The sequence below is a fragment of the Urocitellus parryii genome, chromosome 3 (assembly GCF_045843805.1).
Source record: "Urocitellus parryii isolate mUroPar1 chromosome 3, mUroPar1.hap1, whole genome shotgun sequence".
Taxonomy (NCBI): Eukaryota; Metazoa; Chordata; class Mammalia; order Rodentia; family Sciuridae; genus Urocitellus; species Urocitellus parryii.
This window is the reverse complement of record NC_135533.1, coordinates 75,578,335-75,597,843: the sequence shown is the minus strand read 5'-3', so window position 1 is coordinate 75,597,843 and position 19,509 is coordinate 75,578,335. Positions and strand designations below refer to the sequence as shown.

Genomic DNA, 19,509 nt, shown 5'->3' with positions numbered 1-19,509 from the left:
TTGTTGTTATATATAAGTACATGCACACAATACAACAAATTAATTTGGCCAATAACACTTCCTAGCACTTCCCCACCTTCTTCTCTTCCTCCTACTCCTTTGTCACTTTTCTCTTTGCTACTGATCTCCCTTTGTTTTTCATGAGAACCCTTTGTCTTCCCCCTTCCTTTCTTTTCCTTTTCCTCTCTAGTTTCCATACATGCAAGAAAACATAAGACCTTTGACCTTCTGAGTTTGGCTTATTTCACTTAATATAATATTCTCAAGTTTTATTTGTTTTCCTGCAAATGACACGATTTCATCTTTCTTTATGGCTGAATAAAATCCCATTTTGTAAATATACCACATTTTCTCTATCCATTCATCCACTGATGAACACCTAAGCTGGTTCCATAGTTTGGTTATTGTGAGTCGTGCTGCTATAAATGTGGGCATGCATGTGTCACTATAGTGCAATGACTTCAATTCTTGATGATAAATGCCGAGGAGTGGTATAGCTGGGTCATATGGTAGTCCCATTCCTACTCTTTCTAGAAGCTTCCATACTGATGTCCCTAGTGATTGTACTAATTTACAGTTCCACCAACAGTGTAAAAGTGTTCCTTTATCTCCACATCCTTTTCCAACATTTATTATTGTTTGTATTCTTGATGTCAGTCATCCAGGTTTATATCTTCATTTTCATCTTTGACTTCCCCTCTAATTGCATGCCAATCTAGCCCCACAATATCTCTTATCTCCACATTACCCTTTCCTCCTGCCTTCAGGCTCACCTCTTATTCTTTTTCACCAGGGCTCTCTCAATAATGTTCCTTCTTTTTATGTTCTAGTATCACCACAGCTAAGCCATCTTACACAGTGCAGCTGGATTCAGTGTCCTGAACCATAGTGTTGATTTTGTACTTGTTTCAAATTTGTCAAGCCTAATGGAAATTTCAATTAATAAAATCATTTTGGAAAACCCTTTGGTATTATCTACTAAAGTTGAATATATATATATATATATATATATATATATATACCCCATGTCTCATTCATTTCATAACTAGATATATATCCAAAAATGCATACCTATATGCCTCAAGAGATAGGTACAGGAGTGCTTATAGCAACATTGTTTATAATAACCAAAACCTGGAATTATCCCAATCTAGTAGACTGGATCAATCAATTGTAGGGTGTTCCTATAAGCTGCTATCAAATAACAATTTGAAAATGTCGGTTTTTATTTCTTTATTTTTAAGAGCTTTATGATTATATGCAGTGGGTTTGTCCTGACAAACTCATACATGCATAGAAATTGTTCTCTGTTCATGATTTTCCCCCTTTTCCCTCTAGTCCTCCCTCACTTCCTTTAGTCTGCTAGACTTCCTTTTGCTCACCTATTAATTTGTATATGATTGGTTCTTTATGATGTCTTATCTTTCCTTTCCCCTCTCCTTTATTTTACTCTAGCTTCTGCATAGGAGAGAAAACATTCTACCTTTGAGATCCTGAGTTTGGCCTGTTTCACCTAGCATGATATTTTCTATTTCCATCCATTTACCAGCAAATTCCATAATTTAATTGTTTTTAATGGGTGAATAGAACTCCATTATATAAATAAAGCACAATGTCTCAATCCATTCATCTGTTGATGGGAATTTGGGTTTATTCCACAATTTAGTTATTGTGAATTGTGCTGCTATAAACATTGATGTAGCTGTGTCATTATAGTATGCCAGTTTTAGATCTTTTGGGGAAATACCTATGAGTTGGATAGCTGGGTCATATGGTGGTTCCATCCCTAGTTTTTTGAGGAATCTCCAAACTGCTTTCCAGAGTTTACAGTCCCACCAACAATGTACAAGTGTTCCTTCCTCCCCACATTCTTGCCAGCATTTATTATTGTTTGGATTCTTGATCATTGCCATTGATCATTGCCATTCTGACTGGAGTGAGATGAAATCTTAATGTAGTTTTGAATTTCATTTCCCTGATTGCTAGAGATGTTGAACATTGTTTCATGTATTTATTGCCTTTTTGTGTTTCTTCTATTGAGAAGTTTCTGTTTTGTTCTTTTGCCCATTTATTGTTTGGGTTATTGTGTGTGTGTGTGTGTGTGTGTGTGTGTGTTAAGTTTTTTGAGTTCTTTGTATATTCTAAATATTAATCTTCTATCTGAGGAGTAGCTGGCCAAGACTTTCTCTCATTCTGTAGGCTCTCTCCTCATGCTTTTAATCACTTTCTTAGCTGTGCAGAAGCTTTTTAGTTTAATGGCATCCCACTTATTGGTTTTACTTCTTATGTTTTGGGGATCTTGTTAAGGAAGTCTGTGCCAGCACCTATATAATGGAGTGTTGGCCCTATGTTTTAAAAGTCACCTTTTTAAAACAAGCAAAACTGATAAATGGTGTCAGAAATTAGTAGAGTGCCTTATGTTAGGGAAAAGGAAGGAGTTATTAGGAAAGCACAAGAGGGAAACTTCTGTAAATTTCATATCACTTGACTTGGGTGGAAATTACATGGTGTTTTCACTTAGTGAAAATAAAAACACATACATATACATATATAAATCCTTTGATAGTTCCCTATTGCCTATAAAATAATATAAAAACTTGTAAACTTTCAGGGAAGGATTAATCAATGATCTGCTCTAATCAAATTTTCCAATCAATATAGTAAAGCTTCTTTCCTCCCCTTTCATTTTCCCTTCAACCCCGCTATGCTCTTTCTGTGGGACCCCTACCCTACACATTCCACCTGAATATAACTTGGAAGAGAATTATTTCATTAAACTATATCAGAACTAAAATTAGAAAATTTAATAACAACTTTATTTCCCAAGAAAAACTATGGCATTGTTAGGTTAAATTCTCTACGAAAATCTTTTTTTTTTTTTTTTAACATATCAGGGAACTTCGAACTCAAGGCTCTGCTTGTAACATGGGATCAGAACTGACTTAAGGTTTGCCATGAAGCTTGCTGGTACTTGAATAAAATACTCCTCAGGAAAGACTGAAGCAACCCTGCCAGGTCTGGAAGCTTGATTCTATGGGATGCCTCTAAGGCTGGTGGACAACAATAAAAACCACAGTGATGAAATTATTTGGCCTAAATCTGGGTAAGTATTGATGTCTGTGCAAATCAGGTATAACTGCCAAAATTTCTAGTTAGGAATAATTCCACTGTAGGTTGCAATTATTATGGCTGTAAGTGCCCATTTCTGTGGAACAAAGCATTACTCAGTGAACAGGGAAGACACAGTATCCAGTCCTGCGAGAGAAATAAAAGTAGCAGAAGGAAATGGGGTTCAAGTGTTGGCCAAGTGGGCCAAGCTAAAGGGCAGTTCTTGCATCTGACTACAAAGTGGAAGAATGGGGAGCAAAGGACCAGTTAAACTCACGGGACAACTGTCATGACACAGCAGGGCACAGTTCTGAAGGCACCCTAAAACAATGCATCTATAACGTCAGCATGCTTAAGAACTATTTGGAAAGCTTTTTAAAATACAGGTTTAGGGCTCTACCTTAAGGTATCTGACTCAGTTGAAATATTGTGTTTAGAATAACCATCGGGATCAAAACTAGTTTCAGTCCCAATCTACCACTGAGGGCATGATATTGAATATGCTCCTAGCCTTGTTCAAATTTAGTTTAGGGTCTTTATGGGCTGCACAAGATGGGGACATCAATTCCTATTGCACAAGATAGCAAGTGGTTGTAAAAACGAAGTAAGTGGTTGTAAAAACAGTTAGTACCATCCCTAGTTTGTAGACTCAGATGAAAATTTTGTCCCCCACTTCCTAGAGCTTGCATGTGAGGTTTCAGGATGGGGGAGGTATTGTTAGCATCTAATAGGTAGAACAGATGCTGCTGTTGAACATCCTACAATGCACAAGACCCTACTCTCCCCCCCCATATACACACCCAAATAAACAATTATCCAAGCAAGATGTCAATATTGCAGAGATTGAGAAGCTCTATTTAGCAATCTACTCATTTGATTTGGAATTTTCATTTGTGTTTAATATCAGGTTGTACAGTTCATTGTTAGTAGAGTTATCTAAATGAAAGTTAGCCATATTGAATCAGCTTAAAATAGAAGAAATGTGTTCTAAAAATAAAATCAAAAGGCAGATAACTAGTAAAGGAGATGGGGAAGAAGAAAGAAATTGTTCAGGAGTACTAAGTCAAGGGGATTTTCATTAGTAGACTTCTAAACAGAACCTTTTGTGAAAGGGGTGATGAGGGCAGGTGCCATGTCATATGTCACTTTGTGGTCCTGGACTGCACTGTCTTTGAAAATATTGGGCTGAATACATGTTAATATAACATGAATAGAAGTGGTTAGTCCATCCTCTCTTTAGGATTTTTATGGATGAAGATGTTATAATAGTTTGTCAGGTTTTTATCTAAAACTTGTGTTGGTTAATCACTTTTCCAGTTAACAAGTTCTATTCTATTAAAAAGAACACTCTGAAAATAGTTAAAACCATAAAATCCCAGATATATTTATCCTTACATCCAATAAATGTTTTTTTTTACTTATATTTAGTCTGACTTTTCCATTGTTAAGATCAAAAACAATTGTCAGGCTTTTTTTTTTTTTTTTTTTAACTAAGTAACATTTACCTCTCATTTTGTCAGGCTAAACAATCTACTTTTTTCTTAACTTTTTTCCCAATTGAAATAGGATAGTTGTATTTATTTGAGACTTCTCTCATCTTTCCAAAGTCATACTTTCATTTTAAGACTATGGGGCAGGGGCTGGGATTGTGGCTCAGTGGTAGAGCACTCACCTAGCATGTGCGAGGCCCCAGGTTTGATCCTCAGCACCACATAAAACTAAAAAAAATAAAGATATTATGTCCAACTAAAACTAAAAAATAAATTTAAAAAAAAGACTATGGGGCAGGAGATGTAGCTCAGTGGTAGAGTGCTTGTCTAGCATGTTGGAGACATGGGCCCCCACCCCACACAAAACACCGAAACAAAAGCAAATATAATTTAAAGACTATAGAGAGATACAGTATTTTTTTAGATTTATATTTAATGGAATTTTCCACTTTTTTGGTAGTTTTTTTGCTATTCACTTATTTTTTGTTGCTCCATGAGGTAGGGACATTTGGTCATGTTTTATAGATTAAGAAACTGACTTAGAGAGTTTAGGAAATATATCCAACTTCAGATAGATTAAAAGGGGCAGAAATAAGCTTCAAGTTCAAGAGAATATTCTGTTTTACGGAATAAAGTGTGACCCAATTCTAGGATTGAAAGAAAAATAAAGACCTTAAGGGGAAAAAAAAAAGATTTAAATTCAGATTTTCTCTTTCCAGTTCCAGGAGTCATATGATTAAAGAATACTATTTAGAGCATGAAAATTGTATCTAAGTTTTTTGCCTATTTGACCAATACTAGGAGTTTAATTCCATTATTTGATTATCAATAGTGAGCAGCACCACATTAATGACAGAGCTCTAAACTGAAAAATAGGTATCAAAATTAAGAGTTAAAGTTGCATAGTCACCATGTTTGTTTCACACTGGATATTCTCAAGGCCATAGCAAGATTCACAAAACAGGGATCCAAGATCGTGGGCCAGAGGAAGGCAGCATTCAGTGTCCGACGGTGACCCAGGTCTCCATGACTAGTAGGAATACTGCTTTGCTGAGAATGATAGAGGACTCCCCATGGCTGCTCCTTGAGCAGGAATCACTGCTGCCATGCCGTGCAGGGTCTGAGGCCTGAGTATTAGTACAGGACTCCTGACTGCTCGCCCACACAGGTCTCACAGGTGCCTCAGTGGAACCACTGGCATCAGCACCAGCAGAGAATTACTAGCTGCTCCCATACACAACACTTAGTCACTACCCATGCGCAGAAACTCCAGCCCCACTCCCATGTGGACCCCCATCTACCAATGTGGGGCTCCCTTGGTTGCCACCATCTTTGGACTCCGCAGCTACTGCCATAGTTCCCTAGTTATGGTAGCCTGCCTGCACCTGGGGACATCACATGCTCTGAAGAAAGCCAACAGCTGAAACACTGCATGCCAAAGACCTCATCTCTGAATGCATAGCATATCACCATTGTCCAGCTCCCCCCACCTAACCCGACACCCCATCACTGAAAGCAGCTGCCTCCATCTTGGGTCACCTCTATCACCATCTTTAGTTGAGGCAACTACCAGTTTGGAACACTGGATAGCCAGGTACCCATGGTTTTCTAATTCCTCCCCAATCCTCAGCAGCCCTAACTCAGCAGAGTGACTGCCCAATATAAAACAGCCCTCCACAACAGGTGCGCAGCCACCAGACTACAACACACAAGACCTCCGAGAGAAAGGTTCCTAATTAGGAAGTAGAAAGGGAGAGGGTGAGGGAGATACAGTTTAGAGACAAATTTAGAGGGCAGGAACTGTGAGGTCTACAGGTGAGATGAGGAGATAAAACCCAGTGCCCACATCACTGGAGGAGACCCCAAAGGAGATCCTTGAGGTGCAGTCTCCAACTGAACCTGCAGGTGCCACACCCCACATCTAGGTGCCCTGCACCCAAGACCAACCCTCACACCCTGGTAACCCCCAACATCCTGAGATACCAACTAAGAAGAGACAACCCCACCTATTGGATGAGAAGGGAAGCAGGAAAGATACTGATTTCCAACCAAAACAATCCTTGTTTCTTCCTTTGAGATTTTTCCCCCTTTCTTCTTGCACTTTATTCTCCTGCCCTCACATCCCTAACATAATGTGAAACCAAATACTTTGCATGAATTAGGATGTAGAGGTCTGAGACAACTGAAGAGTATGTTACAGTTGTGTTGTATATATATTTTTCTTTTTTTCCCCAACTTTATTTTAACATTTTATATTTTTAAAATATATATATGTTTTTGTTTTATGTACTCTAGTGTATTCCCTCTTACTTGTCTACCCAAGTAGACCTCTCTACTCTCCTGCCACTAACCTTCTTCATTAGATTTCTCTTTCACACTTCCTAAGATATAACTCTATATGTTCATTTCATACTTCCTCAGCATATCTTCCTATACCTCAACCCTGGCTCTTTGTCTACCATCAGAAACTGTAAACCCTTTTATAAACCTACTGATTATGTTGTAGATAATAATTTAAATCATGATTTCTGTACATTGTGACCAAACTGTAAATGTCTTAATAACAACTATTTGTTTTTAGGTGGTATTTTGTTTATATTGGGATCTGTTAACATTGTGTTTCCCCTCAAAGGAGAGGTATTGGAACCCTACAGTGGCACTATAAGCCTATAGGGTAAAAAACAGTAATGCCTCAGATCTACAGAGCTAGAAAGGAAGACACACAATCAACATAAAAAGACAAGGGAGGACTGTGCCCCAGTCAAATCAATTTACTACATTATTAGAATCCATGGCCAGCACAGCAGATAAAATGACAGAGAAGGAGTTCAGGATGTACATAATTAAAATGTTCTATGAATTAAAGGATAATATAATAGAGAAAATACAGGCAGCAAAAATCATTTTGATAAAAAGCTACATAAGCAAATATAGGAAGCAAAAGATTACTTCAATGGGAAGATAGAGGTTCTAAAGAAAAACCAAACAGAAATCCTTGAAATGAAAGAACAATATACCAAACTAAAAGTTAAATTGAAAGCATCACCAACAGATTAGACCACTTGGAAGACAGAACCTCAGACAATGAAAACAAAATATATAATCTTGAAAAGAACATAGACAACACAGTGAAAATGGTAAGAAACCATGAGAGAACATTAAAAATACATGGTATAGCAAAAAAAAAATTAAGTTCGGGATAGAGGAAGGCATAGAGGTACAAACCAAAGGAATGAGCAATCTATTCAATGAAATATCAGAAAATTTTCCAAACATGAAGAACAAATGGAAAACAAAATTCAAGAGGCTTACAGGATGCCAAATGTACAAATCACAACATATCTACACCAAGAAACATAATGAAAATACCTAACATACAGAATAAGGAGAGATATTAAAAGCTACAAGAAAAAGGAACCAGATTACATATAAGGAAAAACCAATTAGGTTATATGCAGATTTATCAACTCAGACCCTGGAAGCTAGAAGATCCTGGAACAACATATATCAAGCTCTGAAAGAAAATGGATGCCAACCAAGAATTTTTTATCCATAAAAATTAAGCTTTAGATGTGATGATGAAATAAAAACCTTCCATGATAAAAAAAAAAGTTAAAAGAATTTACAGCTAGAAAACCTGCACTTTAGAACATCCTTGGCAAAATATTCTATGAAGAGGAAATGAAAAACAACAATGAAAATCAGCAGAGGGAGATATTACACTAAAGAAAAAACTAATCAAGGGAGAAACCAAGTCAAGTTAAATACCAAAAATAAACAAAAATGGCTGGGAATACAAATCATGTCTCAATAATAACCCTGAATGCTAATGACTTAAACTCACCAATCAAAAGACATATGCTAGCTGATTGGATAAAACAAAACAATATGTTGCCCCCAAGAGACTCATCTCATAGAAAAGACATACGCAGACTGAAGATGAAAGATTGGGAAAAATCATACCATTCACATGGACTGCGGAAACAAGCAGAGGTTTTCATTCTCGTATCAAATAAAGTAGACTTTAAGCTAAAGTTAATCAAAAGAGGCAAAGAAGGACATTTCATACTGTTCAAGGAAACCATGCACCAACAAGACATGACAATTACAAATATATATGCCTCAAACAATGGAGCATCTACATTCATCAAACAAACTCTTCTCAAGTTCAAGTGTCAAATTGACCACAATAGAATAATTCTGGATGACTTTAACACACCTCTTTCACCACAGGTTAGATCTTCCAAACAAAAGCTAAACAAATAAACTATAAAATTCAATAATACAATCAATAACTTAGACTTAACAGACATATATAGAATATTTCATCTATCAACAAGTGAATACTCTTTCTTCTCAGAAGCACATGGATCTTTCTCTAAAATAGAGCATATATTATGCCATAAAGCAACTATTAGCAAATACAAAAAAAAGTAGAGGTAGTACATGCATTCTATCAGATCATAATGGTAATAAAATTAGAAATCAATGATAAAATAAGAAATAAAAGCTACTCCAACACCTGGAGACTAAATAATATGCTACTTAATGTACAATGGGTTGCAGAAGACATCAAGGGGAAGATTAAAAAAAATTTAGAGGTAAATGAGAACACAGATACAACATATCGAAATCTCTGGGACACTATGAAGGCAGTTCTAAGAGGAAAGTTCATTGCATGAAAGTCTTTCCTTAAAAGAAGAAAAAGTTAACAAATAAATGACCTAACATTACATCTCGAAGCCCTAGAAAAAGAATGTCCCAACACCAAAAGCAGCAGAAGATAGGAAAAATTAAAATCAGAGTTGAAATCAATGAAATTGAAACAAAGGAAACAGTTGAAAATTTTGACAAAACAAAACATTGTTTCTTCAAATAAATAAATAAAATCGACAAACTCTTAGCCATGCTAACAAAGAGAAGGAGAGAGAAAAGTCCAATCACTAACATAAGTGATGAAAAAGGAAAAATCACAATAGACAACTTCAGAAATACAGAAGATATTTAGAAATTATTTTGAAAATTTGTACTCCAATAAGATAGAGAATATCAAAGGCATCAACAAATTTCTAGAGGCTTATGAGTTGCCCAAATTGAATTAGGATGATATACACAATTTAAACAGATCATTTCAAGTAAGGAAATAGAAGACACCATCAGAAGCCTACCAACCAAGAAAAGTCCAGGACCAGATGAATACACAGCTGAGTTCTACAAGATCTATAAAGAAGAACTAATGCCTATACTCTACAAATTATTTTGTGAAATAGAAAAAGAGGGAGCACTTCCAAACTCATTCTATGAGGCCTATATCACCCTGATTCCAAAGCCAGGCAAAAGAAAACTTCAGATCCAATATCTCTAATAAATATAGATGCAAAAATTATCAATACAATTCTGGAAAATCAAATACAAAAACATATCAAAAAGATAGTGCACCACAATCAAGTGGAGTTCATCATAGGGATGCAAGGATGTTTCAACATACAGAAATCAATAAATGTAATTCATCACATCAATAGACTTAAAGATGAGAATCATATGATTATCTCAGTAGATGCAGAAAAAGCATTTTACAAAAATATAGCACCCATACATGTTCAAAACACTAGAAAAACTACAGATAACAGGAACATATCTCAACCTCATAAAAGCTTTCTATGCTAAGCCTCAGGCCAACATCATTTTAAATGGAGAAAAATTGAAAGCATTTCCTCTAAAAACTGGAACACGACAGGAATGTCCTCTTTCATCACTTCTATTTAACACTATTTAACATAGTTCTTGAAACACTGGTCAGAGCAATTAGACAGATGAAAGAAATTAAAGGGATACATATAAGAAAAGAAGAACTCAGATTAGCACTATTTGCTGATGATATAGTTCTATATCTAGAAGACTCAAAAAATTCCACCAGAAAACTTCTAGAACAGGTAAATGAATTCAGCAAAGTAGGAAGACACAAAATCAACACCCATAAATCAAAGGCATTTCTGTATATCAGAGACAAATCCTATGAAAGGGAAACAAGAAAACCCACCCCATATAAATAGCCTCAAAAAAATAAAATATGTGGGAATTAACGTAACGAAAGAGGTGAAAGATATCTACAATGAAAACTACAGAATGCTAAAAGAAGAAATTAAAGTTAAGACCTTAGAAGATGCAAAGATCTTCCTTGTTCTTGGATAGGCAGAATTAATATTGTCAAAATGATCACACTACCAAAAGCACTATACAGATTTAATGCAATTCCAATCAAAATTACAATAACATTCCTCATAGAAATAGAAAAAGCAAACATGAAATTCATCTGGAAAAATACTCTTTTCCAGAAGAGCCAAAGTAATCCTTAGCAAGAATAGTGAAGCAGGTGGCACCACTATACCACATACTCTATACTACAGAGCAATAGTAACAAAATGGCATGGTATTGGTACCAAAATAGACTTGTAGTCCAATGGTACAGAATAGAGGACACAGAGACAAACCATCATAATTACAGTTATATTAGATAAAGGCGCCAAAAACATACATTGGAGAAGAGATAGCCTCTTCAAAAAATAGTGCTGAGAAAACTGGAAATCCATATGCAACAAAATGAAATTAAACCTCTATCTCTCACGATGCACAAAACTCAACTCAAAGTGGATCAAGGACCTAGGAATTAGACCAGAGACCCTGCACCTAATAGAAGAAAATGTAAGCCTACATCTCCATCATGTCTGATTAGGCCCCAACTTCCTTATTAAGCCTGTTATAGCACAAGAAATAAAATCAATAATCAATAAATGGGATGGATTCAAACTGAAAATCTTCTCCTCAGCAAAAGAAACAATCAATGAGGTGAAGAGAGAGCCTACAGAATGAAAGCAAATTTTTATCACATGCACATTAGATAGAGCACTAATATCTAGGATACATAAAGTACTCAAAAAGCTAAACACCAAAAAAAAAATAATAGCCCAATCAATAAATGGGTCAAGGAACTAAACAGACACCTCTCAGAAGACACATCTCTAGCAATTAGAGAAATGCAAATCAAAACTACTCCAAGATTTCATTTCACTCCAGTCAGAATGGCAGCTATTAAGAACACCAAAAACAATAAATGTCGGTGAGGATGTGGGGACAAAGGCACACTCATACTTTGCTGGTGGGACTGCAAATTGGTGCAGCCAATATGGAAAGCAGTATGGAGATTCCTTGGAAAGCTGGGAATGGAACCACCATTTGACCCAGCTATCCCTCTCCTTGGCCTATACCCAAAGGACTTAAAAACAGCATACTACAGTGACACAGCCACATCAATGTTTATAGCAGCACAATTCACAATAGTTAAATCTTGGAACCAACCCATATGCTGCTCAGTAGATGAGTGGATAAAGAAAATGTAGTATATATACACAATGGAATATTTCTCAGCAATAAAAGAGAACAAAATCATGGCATTTGCAGGTAAATGGATGGAGTTGGAGAATATAATGCTAAGTGAAGTTAGTCAATCTCAAAAAACCAAAAGCCAAATATTTTCTCTGATATAAGGAGCCTGATTCATAGTGGGATCTTGGGAAGGCTAGCATGGGAGGACTAGACAAACTCTAGATAGGGTAAAGGGGTGGGAGGGAAAGGGAGGGGGAATGGGGATAAAAAAAGATGGTGGGATGAGATAGATATCATTACTCTAAATACCTGTATGAAGACACAAATGGTGTGACTCTTCTTTGTATACAACCAGTGATATGAAAAGTTGTACTCTCTATATAATATGAATTGTAATGTATTCTACTGTCATATAACAAATTAAAATAAGAAATACAAAAAAAGATTTACAAAATGGCTTAATGACCACTATTTATTTTTACACTAATAATATTACATTGATTGTTTATAGTTGTATAGCAATCCCTCAGTTAGTTTTTTATAAGTTTATTGCCTTCTAGATCCTTTAGGTGCCTCTGGTTCAACATCTTTTATAAGGCTGCATTCAGGGTATAGGCCAGGGGTGCAGCCTCATCTGAAGGACTGAGTGTGAGAGAATTTGCTTCTGAGCTCACACATGTTGTTGACCGAATTCTGGGATATTTGGCTGAGGGCCTCTCTTCCTCATTAGTTACATGCATGGGATCCTTCACAGCAAAGCTAACATCAAGGCGAGCTTCCATCAGAGTATGCAGGCAATTTAGCTAGAGCAGATGAGCAAGACAGAAGTCATAGTCTTTTGGGAACCTAGTCTTAGAAAGAAGTCACATCTTATCATGTGAATGGATTATATTCATAGGAAGTTAGTCACTAGACTCATCCTTCACTCAAGAAAAGGAGATTGCTGCTAGGGTGTGAATATCTTCAGAAAAAAATTATTGGCAACCATGTTAACCTATCACAAATACTCACCAATCTTTTCTTTGTTAAAGGATTTTTTTCTATATTTCTTACTATCTAATTTACCTGCTTATCCAGTGATATTTATAAAATAGAAATGGTTCATCTGTCATGAAGCCTGCCAACTCATCAGGCAAGTATAGGTAGGATGCTGAATCCAGACTCAGAGTTAGAGGCAGGAGAAGTTTCTTAGTCCTAGGGATATCTAAACATGATTTGAAGGAAAAGTAGGTATTGACCCAGGAAGACAAGGGCAAGGTAAGGATGTCTTAAGCAGTGGGCAAAGCATATATCTACAAAGGTCTGAAGATGAGAATCTATTATGATGTTCACTGTCTACACCCATAATCTTATCAGAGTATTTCAGTTTGTGAGAATTCTTAATGATGTTGTTTTAAACTGATGGGAATACTAATATTAAATTTATGATTATTTCTCTTTTGTCAGAGTAGTTTTCTAAATTCAGTCCCACAAAATATGTATTTCCTTAAGAACTCTGAAATTTTCTTGTCCACATACACCAACTGCATTGCCTTCTCTTCTAATTTTGCTTCTGCCAATGGTGACATCCTAAGGCTGAGCCTATAGAATACAGGTGCATAATAAATTTAACAGTTTTATATTAACTCGATCAATTTGTTAACTCAACCTGACAATTAAATTCAAATTTAATATCTTTTGCTCTAACATAGAAGATAAAATGCATTGGAGGAGTGTTAGATACTTTGATTCTCTTACTTCCTATAGGCATTGGATCTACATGTCAATGGTGAATATTAATATGTTTTGTGTAATTGGTTTCAAGTCTCCTGATAAGCAGGACAAGAGATTCTTTATAATTAGTATTTAAGAAGGATGGTTGGTATATAATCTCCATTTTCCTAAAATAAACTGATATTTTACTTTCCAGAAAAAGTGCTAGGATAAACAACTACATACAACCTTAAGATAGAGATCTGACTATTATTAAGAGGTATGAATACATTAAACTTTTTTGGCTCTAATTTTTAAAGCTTTTATTGTGTAACATTTTGAACACACACAAGAATAAACAAAATAGAATACCCATGATCCTTCTTCAATAACAATTAACTCCTGACCAATCTTTCAACACCTACACCTCAACCATCCCTTCAAGTATTATTTTTGAATTTTATTCCCTGTCCTGTATCATTTCATCAGCAGATATTTTGGTATTTTCCTCTAAAAGAGAAGCAGTCATTGTTTTAAAATAAAATTACAATACCATTTTCCTCCTGAATAAAGACCAACATTTGCTAATTATTGTCAAATAATTATTCTTTTATTCTTGTTTTTACTTTCTTTGTAAAATAAGTTGAATGGATAGATAATTTGTGGTTCTCATTCAGGGATGGATTTTACCCACTACGGGGACATTTGGCAACATTGGAGGGTTTTTTAAAATTTATTTATTTATTTATTTATTTGCAACCAGGGATTGTTACTGGCATCTAGTGGGTAAAGCCAGGGATGCTGCTAAACATACAAGATAGGGCCCCAAAATGAATTGCTTTTTCCACAATATCAATGGTGCTGCTGTGGATAAACCCAGAGAAGGGGAGAGAGAGAGAGAGAGAGAGAGAGAGAGAGAGAGAGAGAGAGAGAGAGAGAGAGAGAGATATTAGTGATCTAATGTCAATTAATGGAACATTTGTTCCAGGTATGGATAAAGTAGCTCAGAAAAATACAACATTTCTCACTTGTGCAGCAGAATCAAATTAAGTAATGAGCAAAATGTTTAATAAATATGGGTAGAATTTGTGTTCTGCAGCAAAAGAAAAACCTAGAAATAATTATTTTGAATTTGCTAAACAACAATCGGTCAGGAATGGTTTTCTTTCGTATAAAGTGATGCTGTGAATGTTAATGCTTGTGGCGTAGTTTTAAGATAAAAATTAGTATGAGTTACTTGAATCCAGGCAGAACTTGCTTGTTATTCTCCACAGAATCCTGGCAATAATTTACCTAGCAGCACAGTAGTTCACGCACATCAAAGCAGCCTTCTTTAAGTGTGTCCAGCGGGCAGATTTTTAGCTCTGTGACTTATACTTGGGGAAAAAAAAAAAGTTCCCTTCTTGAGACACAAAACATGTTTAACTAAGCACTTCATGTAAATCCTACACTGTGTAAACTCATATGAATTCCTCTTGTTATCTGGGAAGAAGCCCCTCCATGCCTCAAATACTCTAAAATCTGAGGCAAAAAGAGAACAAATGTGGAAAAGCCAGTCTCCTCAAATGAACAGCAACGTGTTTTTATTTAAATTAAACTTGAACATGAACTAGATTCAGGAGAGGAAATGGCAGAGGAGAGTCCGGAGTTGCTATAGGATGTGTCAGCCTGCTTCGGGCTCCCAGACAAGTGAAGTCCAACTCTGACATTTCAGGCAATTTGTATACCAAGCTCCTCCTTTTCTGCAGCCTTCTTTTCCATTGGTAAAATTCTTTTGCAGGGTCAAGTAGGGATCCCACCCCTTCTCTGTGTTTTCACTCTGAAGCCCTATACAACTTTACACCTGAATGAACGCCAAACCTCTGTGGATATATAAAGGGAACCTTGAGGAGGAATTTCACAGCTACAGTGCAGAAGCAGAGGGACAGGAACAAACCAGCTCTCCACTCAAGCAGATTCTCTACTCACCATGCTTCCTCCTGCCATTCATTTTTATCTCATTCCCCTTGCATGCATCCTAATGAAAAGCTGTTTGGCTTTTAAAAATGATGCCACAGAAATCCTTTATTCACATGTAGTTAAACCTGTTCCAGCACACCCCAGCAGCAACAGCACGTTGAATCAAGCCAGAAATGGAGGCAGGCATTTCAGTAACACTGGACTGGATCGAAACAGTAAGTGTGTTCTACTTTGTGTAGATTTTCTTCTTTTTTGGTAGCATTAGTTCACATTCCCGTAAAATCGTTCCATTGTTAACTAACTTGAACTATATATATTTTGCAAACAATCTGGGAGCAATCTGCTGCATGCATAGATTGGCATTCTTCCCTAGGTAGTGATTTTAGAGTTAGCGTAATGAAAACAGTGGCTTGATAATGCTAGTACAAAGTTTAGTTTTACAAACATCCACAAAGAAAATGTACCTAGGAATTAAGTTGTTGCTTTTCTTAAAACTCTGCAAAAATGAGAATTTTTAAAAGCAGTGTTCTACATCATTTAAGTTTAGGTTGTTTTATCAGTTTACTGCAGGACCTGTGCAATTTTGGTAGAGTGTATAAAGGTAGCTCACCCTAAGTATGTATATGAGATAACAAGGGGAAAAGGCAGGCTTTCAGAGGAGGGGAAAAAAATTGTCCACATGGATTTTTATAACACTTCTACTGAAATGTTTAAAGTTTTGATGATGTTCAATGTAAAAGAGGGATTAAACTCAAAATGCTGGAGTCACATTTTTCTGAAATCATTTCTTATTAACAAAATCAAATTTTAGGTTATTATATATTTCTGTGAAATATGGAGAACCTTTCTATAACTTAAGATGTTTAAAATGACAGTAATGTTTTGTACAGGAAGCATTCTTTTGCCCTTTTCTGTTTAATTGGCACACTAATTGACCACTAATTAAGATGATTCAAATTTCTTCTAACTTTTGTTTCATTCTTTCCCTTAGAAGAGTTCATATGCTAATAATCGGGTTTTAAGAGAGACAGAAACAGTGTACAGGAAATCTTCACAAATCTTTTGGCACCTCCTCCTTAAACTCCATTCAACTGTTAAAGTAGTTTTGACCTCTGAAAAGTCAGAGCTAAAAAGACTGGTAATGTCTTCCTAAGAAATCCAAGGTGTTTTTATTTTTGTGAAAATGTATGTTTTAAAGAACATAGGCATATCTGATTACTATTATATTACTATGCAATGTGGTGGGTATTCATTGTCAATGAACTGTCATTGCAAAAATGCCGAATCTACGTGCACAGGAACAAAAAACTAGACAAATCAAAATCATCTCTGGCTGTTTCCAGGTGCATTCCTAAGGCAGCTGCAGGAAGGTGAGCTGGGCTCAGAAACAGGCAAGCCCAGCACACTGCCCAGGCAAATTGTTTAACCTTTAATTTCAGTCCCACAACTCTAGATCTATATATATGCATGTGTATACACATATATTTTCCCACAACTATCACATTTCCCTTAGGCTATATCTCTTACCTCAGAAGTGCTAGGGCACAGAAATGAAGTAAAACTCCTAGTCCACATTATAATTAGAGTTACCTTGCAGTATTCTATGTACAACCACTTCAGTGTATTTTATATTTTATATTTTTAAACATTTCATCAACCTATGCTTTTAAATGTTCTTTTTAAAATATTGGTTAACAGGACTTGATTTCTTTCCAAGTTTGTTATAAGCAATTCTCCTAAAGTAAGGAAATGGTAAGGAAAACTTTAAATATTTCAAGATTAATTTTTATTTTAATGACATAAAGCATGTAACAAAAAAACAGCTAATTAAGGAACAAACTTGTCAAATGTGAATAACTAAAACAAAATTTGCCACAACCAATATTCAGGAAATGAACACCGTGGTTCCTTTTGCAGTTGTAAATCAGACATGTTAGGTATTTTTCTGCCATAAAATTCATGGAAATGTAGCCAAGTTGTTATGGTAACCATACGTTCCTGATTTAGGGGTTTTTATATTCTTTAAATTTTGATTTGTAGTGGCTTTTTGAATTTCAAACATTTTACTATTGGTATTTTAAAAACATGGCTTGGGAATTTATGTTTAAAATGTAGTTACTAAGCTTGATGTGCAAAATGTCAGAGGTTATACCCATATGTATGATTCTATGCAGCTGAAATCTATAATTGAAATCAAGTATTACAGAGCGAATCTGCACTGCCTAAAATATTTAAATACTTTCCACATTTTCTCAACAGATAAAAAAAAAAACTAATTAAAAGCACTTGCAGACATTAGCCAATATGACCCATGAGAAAGAGAACATGAAAGTGCACTCTTTTGGACTCATTGAAGAATGAATATTTACACATAAATGGAATAGCTGCTAAACCCTTTTTGGGAAGTGAGACTAAGCAAATGAGATTTTCAAATATTCTAATAAACAATTAGATAATGTTTTACACGAAAAAAATCAGTCTTAAGATTATTTTTTTTCCAAAAAATGTTATAGCCTTTATGTAAACTGATGATTTTCATGAAAGTGTCTCTAACAACTATTTAGCAGATTTTTGCACTGTGAAAACAAAAGTAGATGCTAACTTTCTCTTTAGCAGTTTGTTACCATTTGGATATTATTTTGTCAATGCAAATTATTATTATTATTATTATTATTATTATTATTATTATTTTAATCTTCATCTGCTTTTTGTCTTTAATACATGTTCTTTTCCACTTTTTTGCAGGTCGGGTTCAAGTAGGTTGCCGGGAACTTCGTTCCACCAAATACATCTCTGATGGCCAGTGCACCAGTATCAGCCCTCTGAAGGAGCTGGTATGTGCTGGTGAGTGCTTGCCTCTGCCAGTGCTTCCTAACTGGATTGGAGGAGGGTATGGAACAAAGTACTGGAGCAGGAGGAGCTCCCAGGAGTGGAGGTGTGTTAATGACAAAACACGCACCCAGAGAATCCAGCTGCAATGTCAAGATGGCAGCACACGCACCTACAAAATCACCGTGGTCACTGCCTGCAAATGCAAGAGGTACACCCGGCAGCACAATGAGTCCAGTCACAACTTTGAGAGTGTGTCGCCTGCCAAACCAGCCCAGCATCATAGAGAGCGGAAAAGAGCTAGCAAATCCAGCAAGCACAGCATGAGTTAGAACTCATACTCTCAGACTGAACTGCCTAGGAACCATCTGCTTTACAGATTTGATTGCTTGGAAGACTCAAGCCTGCCATTGCTATTTTCTCACTCGAAAGTATATGCTTTCTGCTTTGATAGAGCCCAGAAAACTGTCCTAAGTTTCAGGACCTTCTCTGGGAATTGCTTTTCCTTTTCAAGTTCTTCAAGATATATGTATGTTCATGAGTGCAATTTGCATTCAAATCCCACACATCCTGTAGTTTTAATTCCCCATACTTTTTAAAACTATTGACACAATATACACCCCTAAACCTGAATCATCATATCCTAAAGTGAAAAAGGCTCTCTCACTCTCCATTCCCTAAACTATCTCTACCCTTTCCAAACAAAAATCCCTTCAAAACAGAAAAGGTTTTTTTTTTTTTTTTTAGTTGTTGCCATGAATCTTCCCAGTAACATTTCAGAAAGGTGCTTTTTAAGTAATTTTCAGGGGAACAATTTAGCAGGCAGAAGAGATTTTCTTTTGAAAGAAAGAGAAAGAACTTGTGACATTTCACTTCAAAAATAAGCCCTCTAGCTTTTTACAGTCGCATAGTATGAAATTATACCCTGCATGCTGACCCTCGCTTGGAATGGAATGCCAGAAATGCATGGCAGCAGCTAATAAGTAAAGCTGATTAACTATTTATTTGTCAATGTTATTATTTAATGAGCTCTCACATGTGATTTTTT

At 35.9% G+C, this 19,509-nt stretch overlaps 1 protein-coding gene across 1 annotated transcript; it reads left to right on the top strand.

The window, feature by feature from the left end:
- The first annotated feature begins 15,592 nt into the window (after positions 1–15,592).
- Positions 15,593–19,281, top strand: Sostdc1 (sclerostin domain containing 1). The gene is made up of 2 exons (XM_026408674.2): positions 15,593–15,847; positions 18,378–19,281. Exons 1-2 carry the CDS (start codon positions 15,643–15,645, stop codon positions 18,791–18,793), a joined length of 621 nt encoding a protein of 206 aa, XP_026264459.1. The 5' UTR covers positions 15,593–15,642; the 3' UTR covers positions 18,794–19,281.
- The last annotated feature ends 228 nt before the right edge of the window (positions 19,282–19,509 follow it).